This window comes from Neodiprion virginianus, chromosome 7, assembly GCF_021901495.1.
Source record: "Neodiprion virginianus isolate iyNeoVirg1 chromosome 7, iyNeoVirg1.1, whole genome shotgun sequence".
Taxonomy (NCBI): Eukaryota; Metazoa; Arthropoda; class Insecta; order Hymenoptera; family Diprionidae; genus Neodiprion; species Neodiprion virginianus.
Window position 1 is genome coordinate 4,933,170 of NC_060883.1, and position 18,849 is coordinate 4,952,018.

At 38.9% G+C, this 18,849-nt stretch overlaps 1 protein-coding gene across 2 annotated transcripts; it reads left to right on the forward strand.

The window, feature by feature from the left end:
- The first annotated feature begins 1,199 nt into the window (after positions 1-1,199).
- On the forward strand, positions 1,200-18,849 carry LOC124309613 (cGMP-specific 3',5'-cyclic phosphodiesterase-like). 2 transcript variants are annotated; one of them, XM_046773417.1, is made up of 12 exons: positions 1,200-2,043; positions 9,365-9,625; positions 10,094-10,431; positions 10,810-11,040; positions 11,306-11,663; positions 12,275-12,444; positions 12,504-12,726; positions 13,464-13,538; positions 13,620-13,658; positions 13,905-14,189; positions 14,260-15,073; positions 15,428-18,849. In XM_046773417.1, exons 2-12 carry the CDS (start codon positions 9,575-9,577, stop codon positions 16,084-16,086), a joined length of 3,243 nt encoding a protein of 1,080 aa, XP_046629373.1. In that variant the 5' UTR covers positions 1,200-2,043; positions 9,365-9,574; the 3' UTR covers positions 16,087-18,849. The 2 variants fall into 2 exon arrangements, with proteins under 2 accessions (XP_046629373.1, XP_046629374.1); XM_046773418.1 differs by having other exon boundaries at positions 1,200-1,588.

The window sequence follows — 18,849 nt, forward strand, 5'->3', positions numbered from 1 at the left end:
CGCTCGTTTCTGATCCCCCGTCAAATCTTTGAAACTAAACGAAAACACGGAAAAATATTTAATCTTATGTGCATGGGTAGAATATCTATATCGTTCGTTAGCATGTTTTTGCTGTCTCAAAATCCAATTACCAAACTAATTTCGGTATAAATTTAGAAACAAAGAAATCGTTTCTACCTTCGGAAAAAAAGTTTCCCGAAAAAATTTCATTTCTTACGGAAAAGGCGGAAGTTTTTTTCTGCAATTACCGAAACTTGTTTCTGAAAATGCAAGTTCAGGGTTAATATACATCCAACTTGACATTATTTTCACACAAACAAAAAAAGTTTTGTTCATTTTATAGTGCGCAGAAAATAAAATGCCTCAGTAGTGTTTAAGAAATTGTTTGACACTAAAATACCATAGATTGTGTTGCGATTGCGAAATCAGATCTACACAGTGAGATCATATTGTAAGGATTGAAAAATGATTGATTAATTGTTGTACCTGAAAAAATTGATAGCGTTAATCGATTAATAGCTCTCGTGATTTCGTAATTTTAACTGATTTCTATGAACCGTATAAGTTTAGTACGAAGCTGTAGCTGTACGAAGCGATTCAGCTGACACTACCAGAGACTATTCAATATTTTGTTAGCACCACAAAAGAAAAAACTATTGTTTCATTAAACCGACTAAATTAAAATCAACGTTTCATATTTACAACTATATTTCGTTCTACAAATTTTCTTTTTTTTTTTTTTTACAATCCTGAAACAATAATTCCATCAATCCACGGGAAAGTTTTCTACAAAAATCGTCTAAAAATTCGTATTTCCAAAAAAAGAAAAAAACAAAGTCGGCAAAAAGTTTACTCCGACTGTGACCGCTCCGAGCCAAGGGCCCGGTCCTGAAGCTACGGGAAAGCTTCTGCGAGCCGGAGGGGTTGCCTCGACGATGGCCGGGGACGGAAATTCGCCATATCGATCCAAGGGTTGCCCCCACCGAGCTTTCGCAAACGGCGCCTCTCGCGCTCCGGGGCGCCGGCGCGAGGGGAGAAACTACCCCCCACCACCCCCACCACCCCCTACCCTAGAATACCATGCCGCCTCTCTCCGCAGCGGCATCAGCCTCCGTGCCCATCATCCCCCCTCACCACCCCCACCGCCCCCACCACCCGGCAATCACCCCCAAGCCTGGCCTCAGTCAGCCCCGAGCTTTCGCACGCGCGTCTCCGCCAACGCTTGACCGGCCTTTCGCAACGCGTGCCGATAAAACGTCGTCGAAACGGGGCCCAAAACGGACTCGTGGGCCCAACACGTCGGCGGAACTTTCGTCGCGTGCGTCCAACCGCTGACACCAAGTGCTTTTGTGTTGTCACGTATTGTTTTTCCACAATGAAACGAAGAATCGTATCCACGAGTATTGTTCGACGATTTGCCGGACGTTGTCACGTCCTGACGATAACTCGGTGCGACATCCTTCTGCGTCATACCTCCTGAAGATCATAATAAGCGGTTCACGGTCTTCCGTATTCTGGAAGATACGATCGGGTATTGGGATCTTCTTCTCGGAGGTCGTTGCAACAGTGTCCGGAGTTATGGAAAAGTGTACGAATCATCGCGTTGTTTAAAGAATTATTTAACCGTCAAAGAAAGAGGGGGGGGGGGGGGGGGGGGGGAGCGGGCTAGAGAGAAGCCGAACGAACGTATTCGTCAGTCAAACAATATCGGTGCGAAAGTCGAGTCGTTGTACGATCTTTATCCCGCGTCGTAAGGATCGTTTTGCAAACCAGTTGACGTCATTGCTTCCGCAATGCATGCTGCAGCGATTTGCGGGGCGAAACTGTCGAAAGTCGTAACTTTTGTACGGGAGTTCGTCGATCGAGGACACGAAGAGTAACTCGAGTCTGATGTAATCGACGATACATCACGTGCGGGGAAGATTTTCATACTGGAACACCTAGGAAGTATCCCAAGAGGTTGAAATTGAGGCTGATAAATCACGCCAATTATAAGGGGAATCTGATGTTCGAAGGTCCTTCAACGATTCGAGGATCTGTTAGGTATTTTCCAAGACATTCGTTGGATTTCCAATCTTATAGCTGATAAGAATTCAATGAACGAGACGGCCGGTTGGTACGCAGGGGAGGGAGGGGGGGGGGGGAGAACGCTAGTGAACAACCCCTTGGAATTTCCAACCGGTTAGATGGTCACCCTCCACCCCCCTCGTCTCATCGACCCCGTTCCTTATTTGCTTAAACTGTGTCTATTATCGTCCGTGTAATCTAGTCACGTCAGATGCCAGAGATTAACCAATTTACAGACACGAGTTCGGTTTGCCCGTTTCTATACAACGTCGATTCATACGGATTATAAACGCAACGCGGTTTGATATTAGATGTTTTAACAACTCACGTCCGCGTCTGATTGTCGCAATGAAATCCAGATTCGTTACCTTCGGGCTGAGTATAATGTAAAACACGTTCATTGCTGCTGCTTAATAGTCGTTCCGTTTTGAATACGGTTAGCGACTTTCGAAGCTTGCATTGAGTGCGGTGAATCAATGCAGTTGTTCTTTCAAGAGTAAAAATTTTTTAGGTTCAATGATGTATCAGCCTTATTATTATCTGTTTCTTTCAGTCGTCGTGAGCGAAATTTAAGATTCTTTTTTCGCAGCTAAAATGCAATTCTTATATATGTATATATATATTTATTGAAAATAGAGCATCATTTTATAGCACAAATATTCTGTAATTGTGTAATTTTTTTTTTTTTGTCAAGGTATATTTAAAAATTGGAGAGGTGCAGCGATTCTCTGAAAGTTATTAATTTTTTTTTTTTTTCTGTGACCACGATTATTTGACTATACGCTTTATCCGAAACGTAAGAAAAAAATAAAACTGTTAAAAGACGTGAACGTCCGCTGATTGAACGCATGATTTTTCAAAATTCATATTTTTACCAAAATAGTAGTGGTTTCACTGAAAAGTCACTTTTTTCGCCGTATAAAATTCTCATTTTTTCTTTTTGACATATGTGAAATAAAGGTTTCATAGAGAGAAAAAATCTATCGTTCGATCAGTAGATTTTGATGTTTTCTAACAGAGTTACTTTTTTTCGCATGCTTCAGATAAGGCGTTCTCAAATTATCGCGGTCACCGCAGAAAGAAATTTTTTCGTAGAATTGCGGTACCTTCCAAATTTAAAAAAATATCTTGTCACAATTAAAAAAAAAAAAAATTCACGACGTCAATTTACGGTACAATTAAGCTAATGCTTTCATAATATTACTGAGAATCTTAATACCGGTATTTTTATATCTCTAGTCCAACAGCGCATGCCCGCAGTAGCGAAAAGACCACTTTTGACTCCTAGGATTAAAAAATGATATTTTCGTTACTCCGCACACGCGCATTCGCAGACTCACTGGACAGTCACAGAAACGAGTACTTTGCGTACGGAAAACAGGCATGAAAAAACGCGTAAAACATGCTTGGGTTATATAAAAACAGTTTTTGCACACTAGTGGAGAAATGGTTCGCTATTTCCCAACGCGGAAGTCTGTTAATAGAGAAATAGCGCGTCTTTTCTGTACTTTCATCAGGGTCTAAAAATCGCATATTCTTACGTTTCAGTTGTGAAAAAATATCGCACACATTGTACGCGTGCAGCAATATCAAGAAGGAGAAAACAGATGGGCGTACCGCTCGTTTATGGTACACCATTTATTTGACACACAGATGAAAATACCCGTTTTGTCAAATAGCACGTAGGCTTATCATTCCGGTAACTGGTTCCGTGATTGTGCGAGAAGAGTCTACGCTATGATCGTCTAGAATGGGAGCCGTGCACAGTCAGCAAATTCTGAGGGTTGTCGGAGCTTGCGACGTAGTTCGGTTAAAATAGCCTCACGCGTCATTTGTAGGGCAGCGCATTTTCGTCGATTTTATCCCAATCGGACCGAGAGATTTATTTTTTATTCTCAGGATTCCGTACCTGAAAGGGCAAAAACGGGACCCTTGTAGGATCACTTTCTTGTCCGTCTGTCAACGCGATTATTTCTGAGAAACGGGTAGAGGTATCAAGTTGAAATTAATATCGAATACTGAGGTCTACGGTCCGTTGGAGTTGTAAAAAATTCAAGCTTCCATGTCAACGGAATCAAAAGATACATCAATTTATGTCACGTATTTCGATACTCGTAAACTCACAAATCAAAACTTATAGGGGTACTTCCCGTTGACCTAGAATCACGAAATTTGGAGAGAAGAAAGCTCTCACAGCACAAGTACTGAGAGATATTTTTAGTTCCGGTTACCGGTCAGTCCTTAAATATTTTCATTTTTTACCACAATCGAAAAATATAGTCCTAGGTAGAAAATGAAAATTAGTTTTCTAGTCGTTACCGGAAAGTCTAGTATCCGTTACTATTCTTTCTCGTTACGATCACTGTTACTATATTTTCTTTCAACCGTTGCGAAAATTCAATGCTTGTGCAAGAATAAATTAGTGAGTGAAGGATAAAGTCCGAAAAAAAAATCGTAATAATTAACTTTGTACGGACCACTCGAAGCACTTGTTCGGTTGTTTTTTCATACCGTTCGAAAGGGTCTTTCCCGCGAAATAGAGCAGCACTGATATCTGTTTGCAGATTCAAATACACATAACCACATTCGACGTGATTCGCAAACACTTGACAAAAGCACAGCTCACGAGGGCATCGACGATTCCAATGTTTGACCAACGTTTAAAGCTCCTTATAGTTTTGGTCATAGGTACCAACTGTTTGAACGCGTGATCCGTGGGCGAAATAAGATATGCTTTGTGAAAAAAGACTCGGTGTAAGAGAAATTTTGACGGGGAAAATTCAATTTTCTGACAATATAGTTTTACGCGGCTAAGTAGCTTTTATGTATGTACCTACGTATGGTTAATTTTACTTATGAAACGCGGCGCGGCGTGATGTACAAAAGCCTCGAAAAGACGCTCGTCGTGGATTCTTCTCAAGTGGCTTTCCGCTTGTTACAAAGCTTTGAATTTAAAGCCGCGTTATTTCAGAAGGAATATAAAAGATACTTGACGTCATACGCCTCGTGCTCACGAGAATTGAGAACTTTGTGAAAAACACCCTCGTGCAACCGGGTTCTCAACTGCAGTACCGGTATCAATACATCCTCAGGGTCCTGGAAACCAATACTTTGAACGAAACGTTCAAAATTTATCAGCAAAATCTGTATGACGGTAAATTACTCGGGAATATAATTTTTCGAACGTTTATCGTTCATTTTATTACGCATGATTAGGTGCGGTTACTTTTTTTTTTTTAAATTTGTTTCTCTACAATGGGAAAAAATTTGGTCGTAATGACGAAACTTTGTTCCTGGAAACGAAAGTTCAGTTAATATAAGTTAATAGATATATATATATATATATTAACCCTGAATATATATATTGCAACAACTCTTTCATCCAACTTGTAGGTAACATCGATATTCGCTGTTACCTAATTGCGACTAGCAGGGTTCATTATGTTCTCAATGACTAAGTGCCGTTTTCATATCCATATACACACTGCTTACACACTTGTGAATCTCACTCGTTCAACCATGGTTACATAAAAGTATGAAACTTGCATCAGACAAGTTAGATAACAAAACCGATTTTATCAGAGTATGAAAAGTGCTGCAGTTTTAGTTTTTTTTCTACGGCGATAGAAATATATGAACTATGTTTTGTGATAATCGTCAAATACAATTAAAAGTTGATCAACAATTTGCTTCCGTATCCTAGAATTCAAATAATATAGAAATAAAACGTCTGAAATAAAAATTGCACCAATATATATTCAGTTGAAAAAAATTATGACTATTCTACCGGAGCGCCAAAAACGCGAATTTATTTATAAAAAGGTGTATATTTTAAATAAAGGTGAAAAGACTTGTATTTTCCGTGGATACGATCTTTCAGTACCAAAATATATAATTACTTATCACGTTTATAAATGATATAATGTTGTATACGTCAATTTTTCGTTTTTTTTTTTTTTATTTGCAAACGCTTTAAAAACCTTTGAAACTTGAAGACTCGTCGCTTTCGAGAAAAATGTTAAAAATTGTTATCCTCTCAAAAAATAATATCCATTGTGAACCTGATTGTTTTTCACAAAGTGCGTGATGTTAGGGCATACACGACGATACTTACGACCTTTCAATAAATTTTTTGACTGGTTTCAGTCAAAAATAATACCTGTAAATGATCGAAATTTTTTCGCCATTTTGTAAAATTGCGGCGACACTCTTTTTTTGTTCATAATTTTTAAACTTAAGTTTTTTGTAGTGAAAAATACAATGAATAGAAACTTCGTCTTGGTAAAAATCGATTTTCTGTTTATTTTAAGAGTGAAACGAAGAAAACAATGCTCAACTCGAAGAAAAATACCTAATAAAAACTCGATCGACAGGAATTTTAAATAAAGTAAATAATTTATTCACCAAAATTACGTAAACAATTAATCACACTTTTACAAAATGGTGAAAAAAATTTCTAAAAATCAGAGTTATTATTTTTGACCGTAAGAAACCGAAAAATCCCGATGACCCGTTGATTTGACGTGGAATGCCCCGTATAAATTGTTACAAATATTACTCGAGCTTGTTGAGAGAAAATTCACGTACGGCACGGATAAGTTAACTCCAAAAGTCGACTCCCTTCACAGCGCTTGTTATTGCCAGTTTGAACGCACCTCGGAGCTTTTCCCAGGTCAACATCACCGCATTCGCTCTCCTTACATGCTCATTTCTCATTCACCCTCATCCGTCGTTGCTAATTCCTCTCGCCTGGATCACCCGATCCCATTGTTCCTCATTCAGACTCTAATCTGTCGTTCTAGCTCTGAACTTTCTATGAATTCCGTTCCACTGTTCCGTAATTTAGCAACTTTACGGGTCAGATTACGTGCAAGCTTTACCTTCAATTTCATTTCATTCTACAAATCCAGATGTGACATACATACATATGCATGTCATATTTCAGAATTTTGAGACGTAATTTGATTGAAATTATACGTCGAGACTTGATTTAAGCTTGTAAAAAATTATGCAACAGCGATAAGGTAGGTGTGTATACAATTTTTAAATTCACAACGCGTCGATAACGATTAGATTGACAGTTTTCAAATGTATGCAAAAAAAAAAAAAAAAATTGTCCCAAAGGGTGCAATAAACTTTTCGGTTTGATTTGACAATTTTCTAAATTGTTATTAAGTAAAAAAAAAAAAAGGTGCAAATCACAAATTAAATATTGATATGACTGTTTAAATGTTCAAATTACAAAAATGTGTGTCATATTTAGTAACGGAAATTTAACAAATAATACAATATAAAATCGACCTGCTGGGAAAATATGTTTATTATTAATTAAACTTTTGTAACATTGTAGATAACGACACTCAATTGAACCGTAAAAATTATGATCTTTGTGAAACATAAGAGTTTCGAGATTTAATATATTGTTACTTTTTTTGTTCCCACCTTAAGTTTGAAGTATTCAAATTTCATATTATTGTTATCAAGCATCAAATTGATTGTTTAAGTCGATTTTAGTTTCTGAAAAATAAAAAAAAAAGGATCTGACTGGGAAAAAGGAGATTTTTGAGGGAAATTGACTGCTTTAGGGTACATTTAGGGGAAAACTTTCAGTTTTAGAGTGTTTATAGGGAAAGATAAAAAAAAAAGATGGAGTGCTTTAACACCGAGACAAATTTTTAGTTCCGGTTACCGCTCAGTCCTTAACTATTTTCATTTTTTATTTCTCATCACGATCACTGTTGCTGTATTTTCATGCAACTGTTGCGAAAATTTAATGCTCGTGCAAGAATAAATTGACGTTAAAGCCTTGTTTAACTAAAAAAGTAGAGTAAACCTCAGAAACTGATTTTGCGTTGCAATAATCAAATAAGGATCGACAATAGCGCAAAATTTTTACGCGTACCTCGTTTTTCGTAATCCCAACAATATTCAAACGGTTTTCTTAACGATACCTGCCTTACTCAATTTTTCCACCTACTATAACAAATGAAATTTTTCTCGGTTTAAAGAAATAGTGTAGTCCTACCGTGCAGCCTGACGTACACATGTAAGTGGTAGAAGGCCGAAATCGGCACCTAACGCTGTGCATTCGGTAAGCAAACAAGAATCAACGCTAGCCGGATACAAGTAGTACCTACCTACAGTGTGTAATTATTATCCGTACGCAGCTTCTCGTTAGCAATCATGTGGCAAACAACGCCACCTGCGGGGTATACGTTGGTATACTCGTATAGGTTTATCCTGTAACTGAGAGTACGAGATATACCCTGCGAAAAAGTTGGTAACGTACGCTCTGACAATTAATCGGATCCTCCGAGAATTGTGACAAAAGTGACAAAAGAAACAAACGAGACATTGATCATAGACACATAAAATTTCCACAGGAAGAAAAGCTTGTTTCAGTAGATTCCAAAAAACAATAATTAGCCACTGGGAACCCGGTAACGAACATTACTATACAAGCTATTCGATTATTTTGGTATACCGTCGGACAACTGCGAGCTCAACGATGCAAATTATCTGGTTCGCAAAATATCGTATCATCGTGTGAAATCATTCGAAATCATGAAATCGTCTCAATTTGTCCGAAGTGGCAATTACCGAATGTCTTTTTCAACCTTCAGAACGTTTCTGAAATTTCATTAATCTTCGGAACGGAGGGTCAACCCAGGATCAATCTGCGGAATGCGCAAGTCCAAGACCACGTGACCTGAGAAATTTTTTCCCGCATACACACTTGCGTTGATTTTTACCTTCAATTTAATGAACGTCCTTCTGACGTAGAACCGCTGAATTTGATCACTCCTCATATGCTTTCGTTCCATTTTTTTTTTTTTTTTTGGGCCTTTACGCGATACTGTAGAAAGATTTTGTACTTTCAAACTGTGTTTCGACTTTAATCAACTCGTCTTACGTCTTGTCAGGCTTACAAAGCAATCCCTTTCAAAGATCGTGAGCCAAAGCTAACCGATCCACCGTAACTCGATCAGACATGTCATAAAATAGATGCACAGTTACATTCTTCAAGGATAATCGTCTTGTCGAATTTCATCGATCACAGTTCCGTTTGAAGATCTATAGAATTCGTCTCACTGCCCCAAAAGGCGGTCATTTCTTTTTCTACAAGTGTATTCAACGACCAGAGGATGCAACTTGGAAGCGAAGGACCTCGTTTCTCCTCAAATTTTACGGTTCTAGTGTCGCGGTTGCATGCATCTACGCTACATTCGGATCGTAAGGTATTTGGCCACTCGAGATTCACGACGATAAAAAGTCTTCTCAATTTTCTCGGTTGCAGAAACGGGTTTCACAGATGCAACAGACGGGATTCAAAGCCTGACTGGACAATATGTGAAGGAAACGGCCCCCGCGATCGAGTTTCAGGCGTCAAAACGATCGTAGAAAAGCACCCTGATACTGGTCGCGTTCGTTAAACGGCCAAGCAACCCCTTGGCACCACTGGAACGTCAATGCACAATGCAAAAACGTCTCGTTCCGAGGTGATAATATGGACGCGGAGGAGATGGACGAAGAGTTGCCGGAGGCAATCAATCTCGAGGTGATCGAAGACCCTGTTTGAAATTCACTCCGTAAACGGCCGTCTCGTCAAATTTAACTTCATCCGGCAAACTCTGTACACAATTTATTCGTCATTCTTCGTACTTTCAATTTGGAAAGACGATTCATTCAAACGGCTAGCACTTGTGCTAGGTAATGTTCATGGATATTATTACCCAGGGCAAAGTCAGCATTGCAGTTATTATAAAATGTAAGCGTGTTTGCAGACCCATTGATCCCTTCATTTTTTGATACCACGATATCTTTTCAATGGTATTTTGGAACGAAGGGTGTGTAATATTTGAAGCGTCATTTTAGTCAAATTGAAAATTTCATCTCAATGGCACAAAAGCCGTGTTTGCGTCGTTTCACCTAAGATTCATCCTACAAGCATGATACATCATACATCTGACAGTGGGATTTTTGAAGAAAGTTTATAGCATAAGGATATTGCTTTTTTTCACAATAGGTTAACCATAATAACAACCTCGAGAGTTTTCAAGCAATGAAGATCTCAACGACACCGCGATGCTCCAAAACCCCAGAGAGAGAGGAAAGCGCCCTTGTGGGATCCGCGATCCTCTCTCAAGCAGACGAAGAAGATGGGGATTCGGAAATTGGCGATATCGTTGTGCCTGTTAAATCAAATCGATCAATAGAAATCACAAACGCAAATGTTAAGACTGATTTCAAGGAACCCGAAGTTGCTAGATTGTGCCGCAGCAAACGCGTTTCCTGCCAAGACACGATTCCCGAATCTGACGAAGATAATCGAGACAGTGAACTGACCATGGAAAGAGTCGGAAGGTTAGTAAAAAATTTTTAAAAATAACAGTATTTACGTTAACTGCATCACTTTAGTCTTTACAAAACACGTAACTAATTTATGGATTCACATTATCACACGACACGAAAAGTAGTACAGTGACTGTAAAAGTTTCTACGTAAAGGTTCTTATTTTTCACAGATACTGTATAAATTTTATATCAGAGTATTTTCAGACGAATCGAAAATTTGGACAAAAATTTTCGAAACAGTTTCTCAGTGCAGCGCAATATTCACCGAAACGTTTGCTCAAATCAATTCCATAAATATTCCCGCATAAAATACGATCACAGAAAAATGGTTGGATGTAATAACATTGGTATAGATTGGAACAGCTCAAACGATTAAGTGTGTTATAAGGTATCTGGAGGCAAACCAAACTGCGGTGGAAAAATGGCTGTTGGAAAAGGCAAGTCCAGAACTCCGGCATCGAGTGCAAAATCCTCTCCTAGTTGCCAAGCGATCGGGGCCGGACCTTCATCAGGAAGAAAGCTCGTTGAGCCGGTGTAAAAGAAACAGCGTGACGTCAGACCTATTCCAATCCTGGCTAGCTTCTAGTTCGCCGGTCAAAAGGAGCAAAAGTCCAAGCAGGTAAAAATCGATACGAGCCCTCTTCGACTACCGGCTGCAGTCACTTAGTACCTTCAATCCCTGTTACCTCAAGCTTGCTGATCAAATAGTTCAAGCAGAACCTCTTATAGGTACCGTAATGGTGGACATGAGTCAAGATAAGTCGAGCGGTACTTTGCACCTTGACTTTTGTCCGAATCATTGGAAGTCGGTGAACGAACTAATCGGTATCTGCCAATTGCTATCATTTCATCGAGCGAATGATAGTGAGATTTGAATTTTTCAGAATGGCTACAACGCTGGTTGGCCGACGCGAAGAACTGAATCAACTAGACGAGGGAGACTTGTTCATGGAATTGATCCGTGACGTTGCCAATGAATTGGACATCAATATCCTCTGTCATAAGATCTTGGTTAACGTTGGTCTATTGACCCACGCAGACAGGGGCAGCTTGTTCCTGGCCAAAGGTCCTTTGGAGGACCGTTATCTAGTCGCGAAGCTCTTCGATGTCACCCAGGATACTGAGCTCGAGGAGGCCGTGCAAAGGGCAAAACGGGAAGAGATCAGAATACCGTTTGGAGTTGGAATTGCCGGATTTGTGGCGCAGAGCAAGCAGATCATAAATATCAAAGACGCGTACAAGGTTGGTGATAATGTCAAACACATTGTGCCGGTCCGATATTTCCAAGCTACTAGAAATTTACGCTCTTTCCAATTCGAGTTCTAAAGAAAATAAATATTGTATGAACGAGCAAATAATGACTTGAAAATTTGCTATCTAAACTATTTCAAACAGTCGTGTAGAAGGTTGCATTCATCAAGCTGATCTACTCTCTGAATCTCCTTGGAATGAAAATTGCGCAACTTGCACCATTGACTGAATATTTATTCTTTAACGTGGACTTTTCCACTCCAAACGCTTAGAGGTAATAAAATCACTCTAAGTATTCACTCGATTTGGAGTTGCGCAGTTTTCACTCTCCCTTAGTGATGTTTCACTCCAAGCCGTTAAGAGAGTTGTTTGGTGTAAAATAAAAAAAAATAAAATAAAAAACGATGAATATATTCATGTAAATATGCTATGGAAATACCAGTTTGAAAACAATATAATAGAGAGAATCGTAAAGTTGATGCATACATTTCGCCGAGATTCGGAACGGCGTTAAGTCATAAAATCTGGTCGTAGGGGTGAATGTAAGTTCGTAAAAAGGAAATAAGACAAGTTTGACAAGGTATGATACGTGATGTTTGTAGGACCCGAGGTTCAACAGCTCGATCGATATGAGAACGGGCTACAAAACGACCTTGATACTGTCAATGCCGATTTGTAACTACGAGGGGGACGTAATTGGCGTTGCACAAATCATCAACAAAACAAATGGGAGCAACGAATTCACTCGAAGAGACGTTGAAGTTTTCCAGAGGTAAGTGTTTTCCAGATTAGGGAACGTTAAGGCTGACTAATTAATCACTGGATTCCAAGGTACCTCACATTCTGTGGAATCGGGATCCAAAACGCACAACTGTTCGAACTGTCTGTTCAGGAGTACAGACGGAATCAAATACTGTTGAACCTAGCAAGAAGCATATTCGAAGAACAGAACAACTTGGAATGTTTGGTAACGAAAATTATGGCCGAGGCAAAAGAACTCCTCAAATGCGAGAGATGCGCAGTCTACCTTTTGGATTTGGACTGTGGGGAGGCGGTGAGTCACTACAGCATTATTTTTCACTCATAACCCTACCTTAGCTCATTCCCATTGCAACAATAATTCAGTGGTTATTCAGTAATAATTATCGTTCCACGTATGGTACTGAAAAACCAATCAGAACCGACTGGTCGGAACAATTCAGAAGCTTGCTAAATTGTTTTTAACTTACAGTTTTTCTGTTTTCAGAGAAAAATGGAAGTTGTTGTAATCACCCCGAAAATGAAAAGTCGAGTTTTCACTTGATCTTAACAAGATCTAGAGAATTACTCATAATCATTTTCGGATGGATATCTGTGTCTGTCAATTTTTTTATCCGACGATATCTTGAGAATAAGTTACCGAAATTCAATGATATTGGTCTCAATCGAGGCGGCTTTCCTGAGCTTAGAACTGATTAGATTTGGGTTTTACTCGGTTCATTACTTTTCGTATTATTTCAGTAACAAAATTCCAAAAAATAAAATAAGATCGACGATCTCTTGAGAATGGATTAATGGATTTGAGTGAAAATCGGTACCATAAGGTTTTTTGAGTCGCTGACCACAAATATGAATTTCCAGATTGAAATTCGAGTAGGATACTAATAATTTTTTTCCGTAAACTTGGAACCTGCAGTGTAAAAACGGGAAATTCGAGAGCTGGCTCACAGTCAGCTTCAAGCCGCTTGTTAATCCCCCATATATTAGGGCAAACCAGTCCTGAAACATGCTCGTATAAAATTGTTGTTTCAGAGTCATTTGGAAAAGATTGTTGAACGACCAGGAAGACAAATGCAAGAATCTAGAAAACCGTTATCCAGGAGAGAGGTAGGTTTAGACTGCGGCATTCAGATTAATAATTTGGGATGATAGCGATCACAAATCTAATGGTAACGTTTCAAATTTCAGAGCAACAACATCGACATGGAGGATATTTTTCAGCAGCACGTGCGTACGAAATGATGAAACTTACGATCAGACAGTCTCACAATATAGTTGAAGAATTGTTTCAAGTGAACTTTGGTGGTTTTTCAATCCCACTTCATTTCCCTCGTTCACGTTGAACTAGTTTTAAATAAAAGTTTTCATTCTTCAACAAAGATTGGTGGACTTTCAGTGATAGAAGTGTTAATTAAAGTAGCTTTCTACGCTTAGCAACCATTAATTGGTCCTGAATAAAGAATGTATTTTCAGCACGCGACAAACGGAAAGAGCAAGTTCACCATGGTTTTCGAGATGGAGAATGATACCCAACAGGCAAGAGTCTACCGACCAAATTCCAACGACCTGTCGAGCACGCTTGGTCAAATAGCGAGGTACGTCGCGAATACTGGACAAATTTTAAATATCGGAGACGTCGCTACGTGGTTAAAGAGAGAAGTCGTGGACGCCGGAAATGAACCGATCCGCAGTATCCTCTGCATGCCGATAGTGAACGGACAGCGAGCCGTAATTGGAGTGGCGCAGCTGATCAACAAGGTAATGGATGGACAGGAATTGGCCTTTTCACACATCGAAACGATGATGTCATTACGCGATAAACTTGCAGGACAATGGAAGTTCTTTCACCGACTCCGACGTCTCGATTTTCGAAGCTTTCGCCATCTTCTGTGGCTTGGGTATCCACAATACCCAGATGTACGAGTCCGCTTGCAAACTGATGGCGAAACAGAAGGTGGCTTTGGAGTGCCTGAGCTATCATGCAACCGCCAGCAACGAGGATACGATTAAGCTGAAATCCGACACGATACCATCGGCCGAAAAGTACAATCTGTACAGTTTTACATTCATAGATTTTGACCTCACCGACGAAGACACTTGTCGAGCGACGGTGAGGATGTTTAAACAGTGCAATTTGATCCAGCAATTCAACATCCCTTACGAAGTACTCTGCCGATGGATATTGAGTGTGAAGAAAAATTATCGCCCGGTAAAATACCACAACTGGAGGCACGCCTTGAACGTTGCACAGACGATGTTCGCCATGCTGAAAACCGGTAAAATGGAACGTTTCATGACCGACATCGAGATCTTGGGACTGCTGGTTGCCTGTCTGTGCCACGACCTCGACCATCGGGGCACGAACAACGCGTTCCAAATGAAAACAGAGTCGCCCCTGGCGATTTTGTACTCGACAAGCACGATGGAACATCACCACTTCGACCAGTGCGTCATGATACTGAATTCGGACAGTAACAACATCTTTCAAAGCTTATCGATGGAGGATTATAGAACCGTGATGAGGATAGTAGAGAACGCGATTCTGTCCACGGACCTGGCGATGTATTTTAAAAAGAAGAATCGATTTTTGGAACTCATCGAGGAAGGCGAATTCGACTGGCAGAGCGAGGAGAAGAAGGAACGTTAGTAGAAAGCAAAATTTTGTTTCAAAAGTGATTAAATTCATTAACGCATTAACGGAGCTGTCACAATTGCTTGAATTCGTTTGAAATCACGTGGACACCGTTTGAGACGCTTTAAAACGAGTTTTAGGTCATTTGGAATGATTTTGAACCTGTTTTAAGTCACTTTAATCCTGTTCGAAGTGGTTTGTCATTTGATCTATAAGTGAACGACACTTTTAAGTTGTTCGAAATCACTTTGAAGCTGTTCGAAGCGTTTTGTCATTTGATCTGTAAGTGAACGACAGTTTTAGGTCGTTTGAAATCATTTTCAAGCCGTTTGAGGTCACTTTAAACCTTTTAAATTTTTTTCAGTCCTCTGTGGTATGATGATGACGGCCTGTGACGTGAGCGCCATAGCGAAACCTTGGGAGGTGCAGCATCGCGTGGCTAAGTTGGTGGCAGACGAATTTTTCGACCAGGGTGATCTGGAGAGGCTTCAGCTGAAAGAACAGCCGGTGGCAATGATGGATCGCGAAAGGCGAGACGAACTGCCGCAAATGCAAGTTGGTTTCATCGACGTGATATGTTTACCGCTCTACAAGGTTTTGTCGGAGACGTTTCCCTGGATCGAACCACTCTACGAGGGCACCTTGGAGAATCGAAAGCACTGGCAGGACTTGGCAGAGAAGGTCGAGATGGGTTTGACCTGGATAGACAGAGACACGATAGAGGAACCTGTTGAGGAGTTCGTATCCTCGGAGCCAAAGGACATCGAGTTCACAGTTACGACGTTAAACTGTGCCCACACAGAGAAGAAAGAATTACCCGACGGAGCTCAGGAGCCGCAAGCCGCGAAGTCTTCCTTAGGGAGATTTGCGTCACTTCGTAAGGGTGGCAGGACGCTGAGCAAAGGCGTTAGACACAGACTGAGTAGATCTCTGTACGCGAGAAGCAGTTCCGAGGACGCTGGAAAGGCAAAGGTCTTGATTCCGGAAAGAAAGAACCGGAGTAAGCTCTGCTTGCTCATTTGACGTCTCACCTCTAGCACTCTTGAGAGTATACCGGAATAAGAGTATCGATCAAGTATTTCTACAGGGATCGATATACTTGTATTGAACTTGTCGAAGAATGTGAGGGTGCGAGGAGGAAGAGGGTGAGAGAGAGAGAGAGAGAGAGAGAGAAATTATCTCCAAGACATTTGGAATTCGATGACTGTTGTGATATCAAACTTTGAGGTTTTTACATTTCCTACACTCTATTTTACTACTTGGAAAAGAGAGGCAATTTAGGACCATGCGGCCGGTAAGATGCGCAGTAGATCATAAGGATATAATCATCTTCCATTATTCTTAAAGTTGAACTTAAATTTTAATATCAATATCCGAGTTCAATTACGGATCGAGTGATATGTTGTGACAATTTGCGAATGAGTGTGAGTGTGCGTGTGTGTACAGTACGTGTCGAAACATTATCCGAAGTATTTAGCAAACCTCGGTTCAACAAGTTGTACTTTACACTGCGTCAAAATTAGTGTTGTGCGATTAATCGATCAATCGGCAGCTTCGATTAATCGATAAATTGAATTTTTCGATTAATCGTTTTTCCAACTGATCGATTAATCGACGGTTTCGATTCATATACCGATTGACCTGCAAAATTATTATCAGGCAACTTCGATTAACCGAAATCGTCGATTAATCGATTAACGGAAAAACAATTAGTCGAAGCTACCGATTAATCGCACAGCACTGGTCAAAATACAAAGCCAAAGCCAATTACTGGGCAACTCAGCACGATCGGTGGTTAATCAAAACTTGACAGAATGTGCCAGCTGTGAAAATGAACGCGTCGCTGTCAACGGATCAGAAAATACGGCTAAAAATCTGCAGAAGTATTTCCTTCCTTCACGGGTTCAACTGTTATGTATAACATTATCATCATTTTATTCTTATTATTTCATTTTTGTCTACGAAATCAATCATCCAACAGCAATGCCCTCAAAGTAACTTCTGATATCCCAAACTGTGGTCAATAAAAATGTCAACGTTTAAAGTAAAAGCCCGTAACTATAGCGGAACTATTTGTCAAGGAATATTGATCAAATGTATAGTAAGAAAAATTTGGGAAATCGAGTTATTTCCACTTCAACATGCTTGACAGTTTTTTTAAAAATATCAACATTTTTTTTTTTTTTTTTTTTCGAACTAGAAATTTTCTCTGCTGGTGAACTATCGTGTCTAATTTCTATTCGTAGCGACGTGATTCGTCAATATTTCGAATTAGGTACTCTATTCTTCCGACATAGAAAAAACAAAACTTTGAATTGATCTATTACTCTGTTAATCGCACGAAAAAGAGTGACGATTGAATTTTGTGCCCAATAAACTAACAGTATAAAATCATTTTGGCTACAATGTAACGATCAACCACGATAATACTTCTCGCAAATTGAACCGATGGAAAATGAAGTTGAGAGTTGTCTACAAGTTTAAATATTCATTTGAGAATAAAGATTGAAGAGAGCCGTACATTGAAACAAAATTAAAAAAAAAAAAAAGAAACACAAAAAGTCACCCTAAACAATTAAACTTATGTAAGAATTCAAATCGAAAAACACATGCCGATGAATTAAACGCCATTTATACAGTGCAACAATGGCGAAGGGTTAAGATTGTAAGATAAATGAAATATTGTGAATCTAAGTCAAATTTTGACAATCTTTTTGTATAATTTGAGTGTTTTAGATTATATGGTATATATACATATATATATATATATATATATATATATATATATATATATACATACAAAATATAGTTAAAATAAAATTCGGTGTATCTAGGCTAAACTATAGCTATAATGATTGTTGTAGGAAAACAATGGAAGCCGTATAAAAACCCTCGTCAAATCCATAAAACGAAATCCTTAAACTCTATTGGATTCGATCAAAAAGCATGAGGTTTAAGAATCGTCGTTGATAAAAATGTATTTTTTGAATTGTCATTCCCCGTTAAACGTATGGATTATATTGTTACCCAATAATTGTAACTAAACTAAACATATACAGCGATTATTGTTGATAATTTCGATTATTAAGTTGTCGAACGAAGAAAAAAAAAACAAACAAACTGTTTCTAGTATTTTGATATAGTTGTGAAAGTAAGAAGAATAACAATAAAAGTAATAAAAATTTTAATGTACAACAAACTTCGGTGTCAACTTCGCCCTCCCATTGATACCAGATTATTATTACCGATAAAAGTTTCTCCATGAACTGAATTTGAGCCTTTTTGTGTCTCAATTATTCAATTGTTCCTGTACAATTTTTCAATGATCCTCTCGATTGATGACTCGATTAGAAAGTCGAGTAACTTGTTCGTAAATCAATTCGTTCCTTTGATCTCTGATTCGATTCAACCGTTTTGAAACTGTCACATCAATATTTTTATATCGATTTGGCAGTTTCTATAAAATCATGCACGAATCAATCCGTCTCGTAGTAAAAATTGTAAATACATTACAGCTCTTGAATAAAATTCTAAAATCCTGGCTCACTTCAACACAGCTTAAGTTTTACGCTAAAAGCTGAGTTTAAAACATCCGAATCATTGTGTCTATTGTTTTATTAATAAAACATTTAGAAATTACACTGGAACCACAGTATTAGTACGTTGTAATTAATATTCCGTTACTTGGTCCTATTCATAAATTAGTTATAAATTTTCTTTCACATTTTCAATTATTGTTACAATGACGGCAGATGTACTATATTTACAAATTATGCAAATCCTTAT

Excerpts from the sequence above, each read along its gene's own strand:
- LOC124309613 (XM_046773417.1), top strand. The coding sequence starts at position 9,575 with ATGGACGCGGAGGAGATGGACGAAGAGTTGCCGGAGGCAATCAATCTC. Across the intron at positions 13,539-13,619 it reads AACCGTTATCCAGGAGAGAG|AGCAACAACATCGACATGGA; the intron begins GTAGGTTTAGAC and ends TTCAAATTTCAG. Across the intron at positions 14,190-14,259 it reads TGGCGCAGCTGATCAACAAG|GACAATGGAAGTTCTTTCAC; the intron begins GTAATGGATGGA and ends ATAAACTTGCAG.